The following is an 18,435-nucleotide window of genomic DNA, read 5'->3' on the forward strand; positions in this document are numbered from 1 at the left end:
AGCAGAGAGAAGAGACGGAAACAGAAGGGGACTGTGATGATGGAAAGAAGGATACGGCCTCTTTAAACGGTGTTAATTAGCAACTAGCATCCATTCATCACTGCTGCAGCGAAAAGGGAGTCCAACAGGACAGAGGGAAGAGACGAGAGGCCGACATCCAGAAAGGAAATATACAATTAACTACTAAAGTCATTGTTAAATGAGAACGGTGTGGGAGATTAAATAGAGTTTTGAAACCTACAGACCAGACTCCTTTCACATAATGACCTTTTTTAACCAACAACCATTTTAGTCAAGTCTTGACATCAAGACAGATCATCCTCCATGGGCTCGACATCAGCATACCTTATCTTATGTAAACATCACATCAGCTGGTGTCAAATCCCAACAGATCGTGAATTCTTGAATGACTGCATCAAACCGAAGGGACACATTCATGAAAATAGATTTTGCCTTCCTAACTTGTGCTGAAAAGGCAAAACAAAAAGGCATTCTCATGGTTACGATTACATCTTCTTTAAAGTCCAAGTGGATGTATAAAAAGACTAAAAAAGAACAACTTTAATTATGTTTCATAATTAGAAATCATATCAGAGAGCATCATCAGGAGCACAAGTAGAAATACATTCAAAAATAAAGACAACAAGAAAACACACTTCCCTGCCTCAAATACTCTGTTTGATTTGAACTTGAACAACACAGGTGAGTCCACAGCAGCAACAGGTGTAACAACCACCGGCCAACAACAAGCAGCAGACACACTGTGCGTCCCAGCAACAACACCCGTCCACGTTAAAGCCCCCCCCCGCTTGTTGAAACGTACCTGTACAGGTGACGTAACGTTCCCGCGTGCCTCTTCAGCTCGTCCTTTTTTTAAAATCCTTTCAGTTTTGGAGTTTCCTCGAGTTTATTTCACGTTTTCTTTAACAGCACCGTCTCCAGCCCGCCATGATCTGACGTCACGCGTTGACCCGCCTCTGCCCTCTGGATGACCTTTGACCCTCAGCTAACTGGCTAAATTCAAACCAATCAACAAAAACAATCAGTCAATGTATTTTTAATGGTTTTTATTTGCTATATTCATTAATTTTAACCAAATACTTTAAAAACGAATTACATTCCCGCCAGCCTCAGCTGTAGCTAATGTTAGCATGCTAGCAAGAGACAAAAAGACACAAATTAGCATAAACACAATTAAAAATGTCTCAGTGGGTTCTTCAAAAGGATGTTAATAAATGTATGAGTAGATATATCTATATATATATAGACAGTATGTATATATATATATATTAACACCAAAGTTACAACGGGAAGCTAATTTTTATTTTATTGTTTTTTTACACTGATGGTCAAATAAGGGTAAAAATAATATCTAAATTAAAAAAGTGTGGATTTAGGACGCTCCACTAGACTTGTTAAAGTTTCAGTATTATCCTGAAAGGTTTGCTGGAAAATCAGTTCATTTGAAATAACAATCAGTTGTCAGTCTGCAGGGCTGTAGTGGACTACGTGCTCCGCTGGCCTCAGACTGAACTCATGTTCCAGAAACACTTCAGGGAACAAACTGCCTACTTGCCTGTTTTTACTCAATCCATTAAATCTCTGAGTAAACAAAGCTACAGAGAAGTGATGTGAGACTCCGCACTGACTTTACATCATAGTCTTCATCATGTTTTATGTCTCCATCTTTTAACTGAAATATATTTAGTCCTGATGATGTATATTGTTTCCATTCCACATTATTTGCAGCGTATGGATTTGTGAAAGGCTCCTCCAACCTCCCGTTTCACCTCGAATCAACTCTTCAGGAACAGAATAAATTGAGTGAAAATAAATTGTGGTTTTAAAGAAATCGTCTCCACTCATATTTTCTCTGAACCACTAATGCTGATTCTGATATAATGCTGTTTGTGTTCATGTGTGTCTGTCTCCAGCGTGTTGACTTTGACTGTGAGGGGGAAAATGATCATTTCTTTTCTTGGAGGACAAAGGGGGAAAATGGCCGGCATGTTGCCGTTAATCTTATCAGTAACGTCACATTTCATCAGTTATGAAACTGGGGGGGGGGATTGTGAGGACATTGTCAAAGAGTTTTAGAGTGATTTACTGAACCTACTGTAGTTTGTTCTGGTAGCTTTTAGCTGTCGGCCCAGAAACATATTCAAAGTCATGAAGAACGTCAGGCAACTGAAAAACTACCGTTCAGCTTCAAGGAATAGTTGAATAATGTCACTGATTAACAGATAAATACAGATGAATCTGAGTGAGGGGTCGACCCCTGATGATTAATAACAAAAGAAGATGTACACAAATATGCATTTATATCTTGGACTATTCTATAATCTTTGCTTTGGATCATTTGACCTCTTTGGGCCCCAAACTGCTTTTTTAAAAGAAACCATGTGAGACGTTCAGATGGGAAATGTCACTCTGCTAACAACTCATGGACATCTGAAGCGTGACGAGGAGACACAGCTACACACTGTTTTTATGGGTCAGAAGTCAAAAGGGCGGGTTGTTTTTTTTATGGGCATTTGTTTGCCTTTATTGGACAGAGTGAGACTGAAGAGGCAGACAGGAAATGGGGGGAGAGAGTAGTAGTAAATGTAGTGGAGTAAAGAGAGTACGAGTTAAAGTAAAGTACACGTCCTAAAGATCATGAGTTCCATCTGAAGCCCCACGTTAGCCTGTAAAACTGTAATCTGTGGTCGCTCATCTCCACCCACTGAAGTTTCAACTCAATCAATGAGCTTTTTTCTGCCTGAGAGAAACGCTCCTGTGACTAAAACCTCCGACCACACAGCAGCACAGACAACGTAACTGCTGTTTCACTCCTGAGGCTCACGTGTGTTTTCGTGGTAAACAAGTTCAACAACATACACTTTTACTGTCGTGTAGGTGCGCTGACGGATGTATCCATCCGTCCGTTTAATCTGTCGACTGTACCGTGTCCATCCTCCATCCATCTGCAGATCCATCCATCCATTAACCCATCGTGTATCAGATCATCCATCCACCTCCACCTCCATTAGATAATCCATCCGCAATGGCCTTCACCCCCACTTACGCTTCTCCTGCATCCGTCCACAATCCGCAGGTTAACACCGTCAGCATATAGAATTAGAAAACAAGCTCACTCTCTGATGTACGTGTAAAGAAAACATTCATTTCTTTCTTAGTATCATTTCCTGGAAACCAACCTCCGCACAGTGAAAGGTCATCACAGGCCACTTTGAAAAGACACGAAAATCAAAAAGACACATGCTCACAGATTAGCTACCGGTGGGTCCTGTTCAACCTCCAGAGACCAAAAGCAGCCGTGAGGGGGTCAGGGGATGAGTAATGGGAGGAAACAGGGATCCCTGCCGCTAAAACAAGTCGTTGGGAGCTATTTCAGGCCTGGAGTTGTTTAACAAAGAGCCCTTATTTCGTTCAAATGGACCATTCATAAAAACAATGGTCGAAGTCTGGAGCCAGAGTCGGGAAAGTGACGGGTTGAAAGTGCTCGTAAATGTCAAATAGGCCACCTGAAGAATGGCCCGGGGTGCAAACAGCTAATATTACTCCAGCTATTATTGTACTGGATCTGACAGCGGAAGTGTTGGACTGTGTAAAGGCTGACGGCGAGAGCGATTTGTTCAAGCTGATCTAGATTATTATGTGAAATATATTTATTTTATTGGCATAAATCCAAAGTGGAGCTGCAGCAAAGGCCACCAACCAGCTGCAGATTTTATCGCAGAGGTTATTGAAGTACTTTTGTACTGTACTTCATATTTCTACTTCACTACATTTCAGAAGGAAATATTCTACTTTTTACTCCACCACATTTATCAGGCTGCCACTTTGACTAAACATTTAGCTTATAAAATGTGATGCATTGATAGATTACTTCACCGTCTTAGTTGCGTGTTAGCATGCTAACATTTGCCACTTAGCACTAAACACAAAGTGCAGCTGAGGCTGATGGGAATATTATTAGTTTTGATATTTTGGTCATAAATCAAAACCGATGGACGCATTCGAATGTTGACCTGATGATGGCGCTAGACGAAACGCCAGAGGATCGTCAAGTTATTATGATTCATTCATATTCATTTCACATATTTCACATGTAGCAGAGATTAAGGTTCATGTGAGACGTCCTCCTCCTGCCTGATATGATAAATGAAGCTTCTTATCTTTGTCTGTACTGTACGTTCTTATTTTGGACCGTTAGAGGTGTTTTTTCTTTCCTCAGCCAGAGCAGCTGCTCAGTCTCTGTGAAGCTGAACTGAAGCTGAACTGAAGCTCCAACACACCACACAGTGAGGAAAGCTTTCAGAGATAGTTCGACACGTTTAGAAACAGGTTTATTCTCTTTTCTTGCCAACAGTGAAATCAGAAGATCGATCTCGTGCCTGAGCATCAAAGGAGAAGTTCAACACTTATCAATGCCACACTTATGTCTGTACAGTAAGTACGAAGCTACAGCCAGCAGGTGGTTAGCTTAGCATAAAGACTGGAAGCAGGGGGAAACAGCTAGCCTGGCTGCACCCAGCAGCGCCTCGAAAGCTCACCGATTAACACCTTGTACCTCGGTACATTTGTGGTTTCAGGGGAAGCTGCTGACATGATTTCTTTACAAACAGGTCATCCACCCGTCCAGCACGTCTGTGCAGTGTCTCTGGCTGTAGTGCAGGTTGCCAGATACGGTCAGTAAGGACAGAGTTTAGTGTTGGTCTCTGAATAGGCACAATGGTACCAAACCTGGCAACTTCGCTGTGACGGCTGTGATCCTGTCTTTGCACCAGACTTCTATTCAACAAGACATTGTTCCGGCCTCCTAAACCAGATCCAGCATGTAGCTGCAGTCAGTGAGCTTTAGAGGAGCTGTTCGAGCACCATCAGGTGTTAAAATCAGGTCTGTTTGGGGTTTGAAACAGAGTTTTTTTTCTTCAAATGTCGTCTTTCTATCCCCTGTAGGAACAAAACTCTTCATCTTTCCATGTGATACAACGGAGACGAACACATTCCTGGCAGGAGAAATCCTTTGTCCTCTGAGGATGTTAGTGATGTTCAAAATGATATTTCTGCCCTATAAAAAAGGCAAAACGCTGCATAGAGGGAGTGAAACTGAGAAAGTGCTTCATAGATATACTTTTACTGTGTGGCCAGGTGACCTGACAGATCATCTTAGAGGTTTTTCCCCTTCTGACCGAAGGCTGGCTGACAAACACGGACTTGTTTGAATTTTCAGCACGGTTGAGTAGAGTAATTGCATTGTTTTGCTTTGTAAGGCAGATTTAACATAAGATCACTTTTAGTAGGTTAGTCAGCGGCGGGGGGGGGGCTGCTCTGTACTGTGGAAACACTCCTCACAGCTCTCCGTTAGCACAAGCCTGCATGGACGCCATCCTGGCAGGTCGGAAGCCGCTGTACTGTCCATCCGGGCTCGGGTACTCCTCCCTGACTCTCCACACGCAGCAGCTGGGGACGGCGGGGTGGGTGTCGTCAGGTGGGACCCCAAACCTCCAGCTGATGTACTGTCTGTAGGCGCAGTGACGCAGGGCGGCAGTCTGGCCTCCATCAGCGGGCGGAGTCAGGGGGTCCCAGTACAGAAGGACGGCCTCCAGCAGGGGGCGACGCAACACAAGCTGCTCAAACAGAGGAGACGAGGTGATGCAGGCGCCGCCGCTCTGCCGGCAGCACAGCTCCTCCTGGGGGAGAGAGGAGGGAGTGCAGCGGTCACACTTACACCAGGCCGGACGACGGGGTTTGGGGTTCGGGTCGGGTTTATGGTCGAGGAGAGGCTGAGCTTCAGCATCCACGCCGACACCCGGCTGCAGCAGACTGAGGACGGCTCTCAGGTGTCCTGCGTCCTCCTGTAGGACAAGAATATGTCAATGACAATATGGAGGCCGTAATTTAAACGGTTTACACAAGTTCTGAAAGAGTCGATTCTCCTAAATACAAAACAACAATCATGCTTCATATCTTGTTTGGGATTAATCTCAATGATCCTGTTGATGCTTCAAACCCACAAGTTTACATTTATTTGAATGTCTCGGAACAACAGGGACGTTATTTCTCTGGATCCGTCCTCTCGGCAGCAGGTTTACCTTACGTGGCTGAACAGACGTCGGTTTGATGTCTTGTAAACTTTTCTTCTGCGATTTCTTCACCAGTCGAATGTTGTTCTCATCGACGTAGGACACACAGAGGATGCACTGTAACACAGCCACGTCAAGATAATCCAGCCGATCACAGCCCTCACAAAACGTTATTAGATTGTATTAAACAGTTTATTTTAAAAAGTTTGACAACTGGTTTACAGCTACAGAACGTACAATATGACATCGTCGGTCACATCAAACCATTCATCACCTTCTGTTTGTCTTGGACCGACTCCACTTTCCTCTCAGAGTAGTTTTGTCCGACCTCTGCGGAGTAACAGCTGGTTCCAATCAGCCAGTCGATCAACAAGGTCGTCTGGAGGAAAAGACAGAGAGTTTCACATGAGACGGTCCTCCGGGTCTTAAACCTGCGTTCCTTCTAATGACCAGCAGGGGGCGACTCCACTGGTTGTCTCACTTCTCCTCCTGAGTTTATGGTCTCAATCACTAGTTTCAAGTCTTCTTCAATACAACGTGATGTTCATCTTAAATCACGGTCCCATTCAGAGTGAAACGACAAATGATGAAGCAAGGCCTGCTTTAGGGCGGGGCTACCTTGTGATTGACAAGTCGCTACCACGGTGACCTGTCAATCAGGAAAGAGGCGTTCAGTTGCACTAAAAGACGCTGTAGAGTCGGCTGTTGTGTTCGATTTTTCTGGTAAGTACATTTACAAGCTAACTTTGTTAGCAGCTACTTTGCACAGCGTAGCCGGGTGCAGTCAGGTTGCAGGTACAGGTGGGCGGGCATAGGGTCCTCTGGTTCTCAGATCCCCAGCCCCACCCTCTCGTCCAAATATGGTCACTTCTGGTTCAAAAAAAATCCAAGATGGCGACAGCCAAAATGCCAAACTGGAGGCTTCAAAACGGTCGTCCACAAACCGATGGGGGACGTGACGGTGGCCCCGTCCACTTCTATTATACAGTATATGTGAAAAGGTCTCTGTCGGCTGTTGCTGAGACACATTTCAAAAAGGAAACCAAAGTTATAAGAGAGGAAAAAGGTCCAACTTCTTCGAGCCTGACTTCCTCCAGCCTGCTGCTCTGGAGACAGTTTGCTGTATTTTACTGATTGAAGCTGCACTTCCTCTAACAGCCACTAGATGCTGCCTCCAAGAAACCCCCATCTTTTCTGTCTAAAGAAAAGTAGTTTTGTGTCTTAACTGACAAACGGCTGCTACACGTCTTCATTTTAATATTTACACCAAACCTTTTGCCCCCTGAAGCTTCACCTCACAGACTCGACTCATTCAGCTCTTTCTAGTCATCTGTAGTGAAATTCATTCAGCCGCCATCTAAAGTCCCACTCTGGACCCTCACACTGACTGCCACTGTGTTCAGCACTAATGGAGGATGAATGCATGAATGGACACTTGTGTGGTCTCTCACCAGAGCGTAGTACGACAGCGTTGATCCGATGTAGATGATGAGCTGGATGAAGCTGAACTTTCCCGCCTGGAAAACAGATCAAACCGTCACTTGTTTGTTTTTATTTCCCATGTTCTCCTCCAGAGTCAGACACAGAATTATAGACGTATTGAGGTCATAGACAAACAGACATTTTACATCAGTAATCAGTTATTTTATTCATCAGATATGGCTAATAATAATCTCTCAACCACAGCAGAAAATAGAAGCTTAGACAGCAAAATATACTAATATATTATGTAATCTCACAAAGGCCTAATACAAATTTAAAAGCCCTGAATTTTAAGTTTAAAGATATTAAGTCTAAACAATGTTTTTTTTAGAAAACATAAAAATTGCACATTTAAAGATTTACTGCACCCAGTCGAATAATTCTGCTGTATACTGCCCACTAGTGGTGGCAACAGCAGTGATGTAGTTTTGCACTATAGTACAGCGTTACATCACAGCTGAGTGGGGTCACAAGGACAAACATCACACCTGACCCCACCCAGCTGTGATGCTGTTTCCCCTTCTTCCAAAAATCTAGTTGTTGCACTTGTGATGTAGCAGGAAAAAAAATGATTTTTTAATAAACTAAATGAATGAAAACTGAGCAGGAAACACGGAGAATCCCCAACCTGAAGAAAACCCACCTGTCCGAACACCATGACATCAAACCTGATCCCGAATGCTTTGTACAGCGTCCGCTCCTCCACTCCGTCCACCGTGTTGTACTTTGCATATCTGATCAGAAGACAGCAGATATGATAAAGAAGAAAAGCCTTTGACATGAAGCAGGTTTATTTCCCCCAGTTAGCCAGTTTTTCCTCATCCAGCCTGTTTCACTAGATGTGATCATCAGAGGCTGGTCACAGGGTTTTTACTGGTTCTAAATAATGTCAGACTGATATTCTGACCTTTTATTACACGTCACAAAGCAGCCAGTCATTGTCCTCCTCAACCACAGCGTCTACAGAACAGACTAGATCATTTTCAGGAGCTGCGAGCCAGATTTCCACTTCCTCTTGATGCTCCAAATGTTGTTTCCATGCCAACAGAAATACAATTAGATGACGTCTTAATTGTTTTCATGTGAATTCATGAACATAAAAATAATTATGAAGTTATGGCCCTCCACACTGTCAGCACAAACTGCTTTAGGAAACTCCCAAAGCTCCTATAAAAAGGTCCTGACTGACTGATCAGCACCCGAACAGGCTCAACTTGACCTTTGACCCTCGCTCACCTGAAGTTGAGGCCGGGGTAGAGCGTCCTGTTGCTCTCTTTCTCGTCCAGCCGTCTGAAGGAGTATTTGGGCAGGCAGCGCTGCATGAGCCGGTCCAGGTTGCAGTCCCACTTGATCAGGATGCCAATGACGCCCCCCTGTGGTCAACAGAGGAAACGGATCATGAAGGAGTCAGTTAGCTGAGGAAAACCCAGATAGTTGCACTAAAATCACTTAAACAAAATACTTTAATATTATATAAATAGTATTAAAACTATTCATAAATAGTTTTCACTTGTTTTAAGGAAACAATACTTAAAAAAGGACAGAAATGATTTGATGAGAAAGATTTTTACAGTAAAGAAACATCAGCTGATTAATTAAAAATGAGGAATTCTTCTTTAGGAAAGACATTTATTTCTAATATCTACTATCATACTGATAATGCTGACTTTCCACTTTCATCCACGCAAACTGAAGAAAGTTTGCAGTGGCAACACTTCCTTGTTTTGGTTGTCATGTCGGTTTCATTTCAACTTTACTTGAACTCTCGCTGAGGACAACAAATGGCTCACAAAGAGAAACCCAGAGAAAGAGAAACTGGTCTGGTCTCTCAATGTTGATTTCAGACGTTAGTAAAACGTTATCTTAACTGATTGGAGGCCAGAACTACATTAAATAAGACAAAGGTTGTGAGAAAAGTTAATTCTGCTTCGACACCAGAAACATCAGAGCGTGACTCCACCTCGACCGCCATGTCGGAGAACTTCTCTCCGGCCTCCTGCACGATGTCTCCCAGTCTGAAGATGGGACACAGCGAGTCGTTTCCCCTGTGGCAGCTGCGCAGGTAGGCGTCGTTCATCTGGGGGAGGATGTTCCTCCTGGGAAACCAGACAGACTCGAATGTTCACAGAAGGGAAGCTTTGGTGTCCCATGATGCTCTCAATGTCTCTTATTTGGTAAGAATAAAATAATCCCATCATGATGAAGTGCAAGTGTGATATGACCAAACATAATGAAACAGTAATTAAAACTTTGTTGAGATAGAACAATATGAATGAAACATCAGACGCTGCAGTATGACGAGGATGAAAAAATAAAGCAGCGGTTTGCAAATAAACAGAAATTAAAGAGGCAAAATATCTTGATGCCGGAGTGTCCTCAAACAGACGCAGCTGCATCCCTACATTAATATGGATAATAAAGTAGGTTTGGTGAATTCCCAGCGATGTGAAACTTGTTGCTGTACACACACACACACAGCTGCATGTTAGGGACGTGTTCCAAACACAATCCGTAGAGAACAAACCATCGAGCGGTCTCACCGGATGAAGTTGAACGCAGGGAACCTGATGTTGTTCTTGACGAGGACGGTGAAGTTCTCAGCTGCTGCCAGCAGAGCAGGTCTGCATCACGGGAACATCAAACTATTACACACTGAAGTCAACACAGAATAAACTCTACAGTGCCGCCAACTGAACAGCTGTGTCCCAAAACAACAGAGTTCTAGTTATGAGCATGTTTTGAATATGTACAGTGTTTACAGCGGAAAGTGACAAAACAAAGTACACTTTAAACAGCCTGTTTGCACACTGAAATAAAAAAAACTGTCCCATGATGCAATGTGCAAAAGAAATGGAGGCGCTGCTCACGGGAAAAGAAACTTAAATGAATTGTGGACGGCAGAGAAACGTCTGCAGGAACGCCTCAAAAAACAAAGAGAGTTACTGATTTTCTCAGAAACATTTAGCTGACTTTGGGTCTTTGTGAAGTTTAATTGGCAGAAACATGAAGTCAGTTTCACTGACTCCCCCCCCCGACTCAATCTATTCAGATAAGGCTCGACTCCCATTTGGATAAGCTGTTTTCATGCTAAAATGCTAACATTAACATGTGACTTTAGGGATGCAAGTATGGTAACATGCATACATTTAGCATGTTAGCATGTTAGCATGCTAACACTCACATGTAGGGATGATGTGTGACCATTAAAGATTCCCTGTGCAGTTTCTGACCTGTTGTTCAATGATTATTATCTTGTTCACACGGGGGACATAATGCACAGTCCTACCAATGGTTTCACACTGTTCAACTATTCAACAGGTGAAGGTGAAGAAGACTGCGAGCTCATAAACATGGACGTAAAGGATGCAGGATTTAAAACACTCGACCTCAAAGATACACGCAATGTGTTTTAGTGAGCAACACTAAACGTAAAGATAAACTTTTGTTTGTTTACGGCGCTGAGAGTTTACCTCGGAGGGTTCTTCTTGGTTTCGACTGGACACCACGCAGAAACCTCACAGGTTTTCTTCAACGCATCGAACTTCACACACGATCCCGTCTGAATCCCTGCAGGAGGAAAACAAACTAAACAAATAAACTCAGCCGATGAGGCGCTAACAGTTTAGCAGAGAGCTGCTGGACTGCAGGCTGAAGCTACGACTGCAACACCTGAACGATAAATTCCTCTTCTTCTCGTGGAAACAGGATTATTTCAGCCTGTCAGTCACATGTGAAGAACAGGACCCATGTTACTTCAGCACCTGGCTTCTTGTGAGCATGTTAATGTACCGAAGGAGGAGTTACTGTACCATGACTCAGCTGATCCCAGTCTCCTTTCTTACAGTCCTTATCAGTGCGACACAGTCTGCCTTTGAGGGGAACCTGGAATATAAACACTGCTGCAAAATAAGAAAGTTCTGCTAACGTCTCATCTGAATCTTTGTACCAGTAACTCAGTAACATCACTTCAACTACTTAAAATGTGATCAATAACAATAATAATAATAATAACAATATGATGATGATGATGGTGATGATGAAGCAGCACCTCTGAGCACTTTCCCTGCTTCTGATTCTTCGTCACGATGACGTTGGTCACCACAAAGAAGGAGTTTTTGTCCTAAAACAAAGAAAACAAAACATATTTGAATTCTGCTCTTTGCCAAAGACCCAGAGGACCGAGGACACTGAGGACCCAGGTCCCTACCTGTGAGGGCCCGCTGTAGTCCACCACATCCCAGACCACATCCCCGACCCCGGGCAGGTGGGTCTGAGCCACGCCCTTCACCTTGGTGGTGACTGAACTCACTACCAGGTCAAACTCCTGGTACTTCCTGTTCCACAGCAGCATGATGCTACAAAATAAAAGACATAAACTGTTTAAAGCAAAGTCCACAGATCTTACACCAAGTTGCATTATGGGAAATTTAGGATCTATTTTGTTGTTGTTTTTGTTTTGTTTTGTTTTTTTTTACAGTGGCTTGACCCATATAAGGAATGAAAAGTAACGATTGTTTTCACGATCCATTAATCTGCAGATCATTTTCTCAATTAATCAATTAATCATTTGGTCGATAAAGTGCCAGAAAATAGTGATGAGTCCATGTCGACGCCTTCAGATGAAAAACAGCAAATCCTCACTTTGGAGAAGCAGCAGAGAGAAGTTTTGGCATTTTTACCTAAAAAAAATTTGATTAATTGACTCATCGATTAATTTATTAAATTTAACAACTTAAACAACAACAAAAAAATGGATCCTACATTTCACTCTGCACATTAATAAACTGCCTAATAAAAGACTACTTAATGTATTCATGGCTGCTCTCTCTTTACACGGCAGCCGGTAGTTAAACGGTGTCAGCGGTAACGGGATTTAACGGGATTTACTGTAACTCTAACCGGACTAACGGGACTTAACGGGACTAACAGCACCGCGCGCAGCCGCTCCCCGAGCTTGCGGGGCTTGCGGGGGCTGAAACATTTGACATGTTCACTCACCAGATAAACAGCAGGATGAATCCGTTCAGACTCCACTTCAGGGAGCCGAGCCGGACGCTCTGGATCCGGACCAGCTTGTTGGTATCATACTGACACAGACCGAGGACCCCGCAGCCCGGCATGCTGGTGCTGGTCGGGGGGTTTTGGGGGTTTTAGTCTGGTTCTGTTTGCGGAGGAATCTCTGACTCATTTCTTGCCTCTTCTTCCTGTGTGGAGGGTCACATGTCCAGACTCCTGCAGCTGCTCTCACTTCCAACATCACACACACACACACACACACACACACACACGCACACACACGCGGGAAATCAACCGGTTTAATCAGTTAATCGATTTGATCTTTATTTATTCTTCATTTGGATCGATTGGTCTTCCTGAGCTCCACACAAAAACAACAACAGTGAAAAGAAACAAACAATTTAAAATCACACAGAATCAACAAATCAGAGCAGCCGACACTGTAAACAAAAACAAAAGTGTCAAATAAAAGAAAATAAAACTGAACGAATGAATAACATCTATGTGAGATTAATGATGTCTGGTTGCTATAGAGACATGAAACCACCAGTGCTGAATGTGACCTGCCCTGAAACTGACTGAAAGTCTAGATTACCTCTGAACATAACCGGATGTGTGTGTGTGTGTGTGTGTGTGTGTTAGGAGAGATGATAATGAATGCTGGAATAAAACAGTCAACAAGTACAACTGTCCTGTGAATGAAACGGACAGAAGAAGACAGAAGAAGACAGATCTCTGCATCTGTCTCTCCACATGTGGTTTCTATGTTCACGCTGCTCAAAGACACAGAAACCACCAATAAAGTTTTATTCAAAATGGCCACATCCTCAAAAATGTTGGAATATATACAGTAAAAAACAAAATCAGCTTCCCAAAACAGGACAGGACGGACAGACGTGGATACCGTGTGGACAGAAAAGACCAACTATGAAGAACAGGGATCCTGGAGGTCACCAAAGAGACCTGAGAGTCACAAGACCTCCTCTGCACCATGGAGACCTGGAAGAGAACTCAAACACACAGAGAGGAGAGAGAAGCAGACCGGAGGAGGGACTGAATCTCCTGGAGGACCGAGATCCAGATCCAAAACATCTGGAAAGACAGCCAGGAGAGAGAGAGGGAGGTCCCGGGACCAGCTTCTCCAGTGTGAGGTCACAGCTGAGGACGTCCACTAGAGGGCGACGTTGTCTGATGTCAAATTAACATACTGATGAATAAATAAATAGAAAGTTCTGGTTATCTTTCCATACTATAGGAGTTTGAGATCACATCCGGTTTGGAAACACGAGCAAAGACTCTGGTATTTTCTGACTTCCTTGGAGATAAAGACGTTCTTGTTCCCGGCAGGACAAAGTGGATCGCTGTGAGGAAAACTGTCCCGGGACAAGCTGTCCCGGGAGAACACAATGAGTCAGTCTCTGCAGCAGTCATGTGTGCAGCTGGAATGTGTCTGAGAACATTTACTCAAGTGCTTTACTTCAGTACTTTGGTGAACTCGTACTTAAATATTTCATTTAGCACATCTCAGAGGGAAATATTGCACTATTGTTCACACGCTGCTGCACTGGTGTGGCAGGCTTTAGTTGCGGATGACGCAGCACCGACTGGACCAGCGACATTAACTTTCTGCTTACAGCTATATAATAATTATGTGATTAATGAACACTTTGGGTATCTTTTTGAATGCAGGGGTGTGAATACTTCACCACCGTCCTGCTGAAGTGTCTCCTCGTCGTACGACATGAAGAGGAGTGTGATAATAAATCCATTTTTATTTCCACCAAAACAAAATTATCCATTTAAGTTGACAAATGTTTCACAATGGACGCAGTCAAACATCATTTTGATCATTTTAATATCTGTAGGGATCAGAAATGTGTATTCAGGAAGAAAAAAAAATACACAATTTGTTGTTGTAAAGAACATTTATCCACAACCGAAGATCATTGTTGAAACTTCTTCAGCTGAAAATCTTCTGAAACTTTGGTTTGAGCATCTCCAGCTCGCTGCTGTTCTGCATCTTCTGCATCAGGCTGCTCACCTTCATGAGCGACTCGTGAGCTTCGTCAAACAGCTTTTCCCCGAGCGCCTTCTTCACTCGCTCTCTCCAGCCCATCAGCTTCGGCCGGCCTTCAAACACATCCAGGCCCGTTCCGACAGGCTGCAGAACACACAGCGAACACCCTGAATACACTCGGATACACTTAAATGCAAATAAAATAGGTCTTAAATGTACCATCGTAGTCCGTCCTGAGCTCCCTCAGAGGTTTTCATTCTGGGTTTCATCATAAACGAACTGCCCTTTCTTAAACAACAATACTTTGAATTTCTAGCTTTCTTGTCCATATCTTAACTGTGAACACTGACGCTGCATCAGCTGTGTTAAAGTTATTTTGGTTAAAGGGATTCTCCGGCGTTCTGCAGACGTCAGGGGACCCACAAGAGTCAACAACAATAATACATTTTATGTATCTAGACCTTTTTCCAACAACACAAACAAGCAGAAGGTAGAACAAGAAAAAATTATCTTTAAATCAATAAAAAAGCTCATTCCACAGTCTCTGAAAGCAAAGACCCGATGTGTCTTTGTGTCCAAGTCTGGATGTTGGAGCAACGAGAAGACAGACGCGGCACTAAAAGGTTAGACGGGTAGCTAGAAGGTTAGACGGGTAGCTCGGGGTTAAAACTAATCAGAAATATTTTGTCATCAATAAGCGGCAGGTGTCCAGTGCAGGGATACCAGGATCAGTGTAATATGGTCTTGTCTCTCAGTCCCAGCTCAGAGAGAGACAGTCCAACCTTTGAAATGTGTCTCAGATGCAGGAAACAGGAGTGAACCAGAGACGGCGTGTGTTTATCTGAGCTGTCTGTCCACTGTGGACTGACAGAATGGGACGGCGATATCTGCACCGTCAGCACCTCTTATCACTTCTTCTCTGGTGTGGATCAAACTCCAAAATACGCCGGATCCTACGTTGCAACTCGAACCTCCTCCTGACCACTGAACTGAATTTCGTGTGTAAAACTGGAGGTTAGTCTACTCGTATCAATACCTGCATGATCTCAACGATGGCCACCAGATCAGCCAGAGAGATTTTGTCTCCGATGATGAACTGTTTGTTCTGCAGGAACTTCTCCTCCAGCAGGTTGAGCGACTGATTCAGATCCTCGACAGCGGCGTCCATCTTGTCCTTCGGGACCTCAGAGCCCATGATGACAGGAAACAGAGTCTGCTCAGGGAGACACACGAAGAACCGTCACACTGTGGCAGCGACGGCATGTTGTTCCCGTACGACGACACCTGATCATTCACCTCAGGATAAATTGTAATGATTGATTTTGATCAACACTCAACAAAAATATATTTACACATCTTAAGTACAGATTTAGTTTATAAACTACACATGAATGTAACAGCGATAGTGGTAGCAGGAGGAGGACGCTGTCATTTATTATATAACTGAACATTTCAGTTCTACTAAAAGGAAGAAAACAAACAAACTCATGTTTGAACTGTTGTGTACTGAAGCAGGTCTGGTGAGGATCCAGCACCGGGTCGATCTGGGACTCGTACCCTGAGCAGGAAGACCTTTGACCCGTGGGCTCTGAGGTTCATGTGCTGCCAGGACAGGTATTCATTAACGCGAGCTCGCGGCTGCAGGTCAGCGGGATACCAGTGATCTGCCGCTGAGTGTTTCTGCAGCAGGTACTTCAGGATCGCAGTGCTGCAACACAGACAGCATGAAGACGACAAGAGGAAACATAAACACACGTTTAGTGATCAGATGGACGGCTGCTGCCTGATCAGATTAACTGATTGATCAGCTCCACTGTACTGGGATGGAGGCGTGAATCTAGTCCCACTGAGGGGGCAAGTGGAAGAATATGTTTCTGTAATTTGGTTGAACCGACACTTAAAGTGATGAAGGCAGCCTTTGAAAGAGCTCGACAAAGTCTTCCTCTCAGGTTTGCTGCTGTCTAAAATATGAACGCATGATAAGCCCTCGTTGTACCTTTCTGTCAGAGTGAAGCTTCCGTCCTTCATGACAGGAACCTTCTTCACGACGCTGATTTTTCCAAACTCTTCGCTGAACTGATGCCCTGAGACGGGAACACACACACGATTATCACACGTTTAAAAGAAAATTAATCAAATATCTGATTGTGGAAACAACAAACAAAGAAAAACCCAGCCCCCCCTTTTCCATCTTATCTGCTTTGAAACGCCTCTCTTTCCTTTATTTTCTTTCCGCGGCACCTCTCTGTTATACTCGATCAGTTCAGGGACGCAGGAATGTTTTGTCTGGATGCTTTGACCTCCGACCCGCCATTTCCCACCCGCCGTTTGCTTGTAAAGTCGGTTATCTAGGAGTTAACGTAACTCTACACTTGGCCCGGCCGGATGAGGCCGTCAGCTTTCTGGGTGAAATGTGAAAATGTAAACTGATCGCCTGGAGGAGTGTAGGAATGTTAGCGCTTAGAGAGAAAGTTCACGCAGCCTGCTGGACGTTCAACTCCCAACTCCTGCAAAATGTTACAAACATGAAGAGAAACAAACGGCTAACTATGCAGATTCCTGGGGCCGGAGGTTATTCAACACGTTTAGAGTTTGCAGGACATTCAACAAACTCCACAAACATCTGGTGACTTTCTGCACAAAAACCCAAAATAAACTATCATTTTAAGGCAGAACGTGAACTAAAAGCTTTACTAAAACATGCAGAAATCAGCTTTGCATGAATTCAAAAAGTCCCATCCTTGCCCTGTGTGTGTCTGTCTGTCTGTCTGTCTGTCTGTCCATCTGTCCGCCTGTCTCTCTGGAGGCGTGCGGTTACCTGCAGCGAGGTCGACAAGCTTAAACTCAAAGGGAATCCCGACCGCTCTGGCAAACAGGAAGACGGAGCGGCAGGGCTGGGAGTGCAGGTCGAGATAGAGCTCCATCATGTCCGAGTCTGAAGGCTGCAGATGCTTCGTCTCCGCCACGTCCCCTCAGTGTTTTCAGTCCTCTCCTGCCGCGCCTGTTACCCTCGGCCTGCCAAGGACTCCGCCTCTCCTCGCTGTGAGGCTCATTGATTTATAAACGGTGGCGACACTTCAAAGTGAGCAGGCCGTCGTGGTCGAGCAGCCTGACCTTTGGCCTCAGCTTGGCCCAACATTTTGTAAACACTGCAGAGATTATCACACTTTTATCTGCTTTATCTGTGATTCAGCGTCCTCTTTGTAACGAGTTCACAGCAGCAACATGAGAGAACAGAGGGTAAAGTTTGACAAACACTCACTGATCACATGGAATAAGATTTTTAAATGCATTGAATCAACTTTCACTCCACTAATTACACAAACTATGGTTTTATATCAACTAGCAGGTGTCTACAAAACTACATTATTCATCATATTTGTCAATTTGTCTTATCAATATTAAGTACTAAACTAGTAGTTTAGAATAAAATGAAATAATTCAAAAACAATTGTGTCAACCAATCAATAGTATGTCACTCATTAAGCAAAAATACAGAATATTCTTTGTTTCCAGGGTCTCACATGTGAGACTGTTCTTCCTTTTTGGACTGTTTGCTCAGACAAGAGGACATTTGAAGACATCAGTTTGGACTCTGGAGACTTGTGATGGCCATTTTTCACTCATTTTCTAGAGTAAACTATTAATCAATCAACTGAAAACAATTAGTCAACAGAGTAATCCTAATAGTTTTAACATTACTGTAAATGTTGAGAACAGCAGTCAGAACAAGGAGCCGGACTAAAGTGACTAAAACCTTTATTTTGAAATGTGGCGGGGACGGGAAACATTCATCTGTCTTACTGTTGACTGGATCTGGTTCAGCAG

General features: G+C 43.7%; 2 protein-coding genes across 2 annotated transcripts; both read right to left on the reverse strand.

The window, feature by feature from the left end:
* Positions 1 to 5,357: 5,357 nt before the first annotated feature.
* p2rx7 (purinergic receptor P2X, ligand-gated ion channel, 7) lies at positions 5,358 to 12,694 on the reverse strand. Its single transcript, XM_070904574.1, has 13 exons — positions 12,573 to 12,694; positions 11,782 to 11,929; positions 11,623 to 11,694; positions 11,384 to 11,456; positions 11,045 to 11,141; positions 10,115 to 10,195; positions 9,535 to 9,670; positions 8,811 to 8,947; positions 8,218 to 8,308; positions 7,544 to 7,609; positions 6,367 to 6,471; positions 6,102 to 6,209; positions 5,358 to 5,864 (listed from the first exon to the last, which is right to left on the reverse strand). The coding sequence occupies exons 1-13, from the start codon at positions 12,692 to 12,694 to the stop codon at positions 5,358 to 5,360; spliced, it is 1,743 nt and encodes a 580-aa protein (XP_070760675.1).
* A 1,803-nt stretch (positions 12,695 to 14,497) lies between these two features.
* Positions 14,498 to 17,534, reverse strand: gstt1a (glutathione S-transferase theta 1a). The gene is made up of 5 exons (XM_070903969.1): positions 17,426 to 17,534; positions 16,604 to 16,691; positions 16,165 to 16,315; positions 15,644 to 15,820; positions 14,498 to 14,751 (listed from the first exon to the last, which is right to left on the reverse strand). The coding sequence occupies exons 1-5, from the start codon at positions 17,532 to 17,534 to the stop codon at positions 14,551 to 14,553; spliced, it is 726 nt and encodes a 241-aa protein (XP_070760070.1). The 3' UTR covers positions 14,498 to 14,550.
* Positions 17,535 to 18,435: the final 901 nt, after the last annotated feature.

The sequence above is a fragment of the Enoplosus armatus genome, chromosome 4 (assembly GCF_043641665.1).
Source record: "Enoplosus armatus isolate fEnoArm2 chromosome 4, fEnoArm2.hap1, whole genome shotgun sequence".
In the NCBI taxonomy this organism is placed as follows: Eukaryota; Metazoa; Chordata; class Actinopteri; order Centrarchiformes; family Enoplosidae; genus Enoplosus; species Enoplosus armatus.

Excerpts from the sequence above, each read along its gene's own strand:
- gstt1a (XM_070903969.1), bottom strand. The coding sequence starts at position 17,534 with ATGATGGAGCTCTATCTCGACCTGCACTCCCAGCCCTGCCGCTCCGTC. Across the intron at positions 16,692-17,425 it reads GCTTGTCGACCTCGCTGCAG|GGCATCAGTTCAGCGAAGAG; the intron begins GTAACCGCACGC and ends TTCCCGTCTCAG. Across the intron at positions 16,316-16,603 it reads AGCTTCACTCTGACAGAAAG|CACTGCGATCCTGAAGTACC; the intron begins GTACAACGAGGG and ends TCTGTGTTGCAG.
- p2rx7 (XM_070904574.1), bottom strand. The coding sequence starts at position 12,694 with ATGCCGGGCTGCGGGGTCCTCGGTCTGTGTCAGTATGATACCAACAAG. Across the intron at positions 7,610-8,217 it reads ATGTCATGGTGTTCGGACAG|GCGGGAAAGTTCAGCTTCAT; the intron begins GTGGGTTTTCTT and ends TCTGTTTTCCAG. Across the intron at positions 5,865-6,101 it reads CGTCTGTTCAGCCACGTAAG|GAGGACGCAGGACACCTGAG; the intron begins GTAAACCTGCTG and ends CTTGTCCTACAG.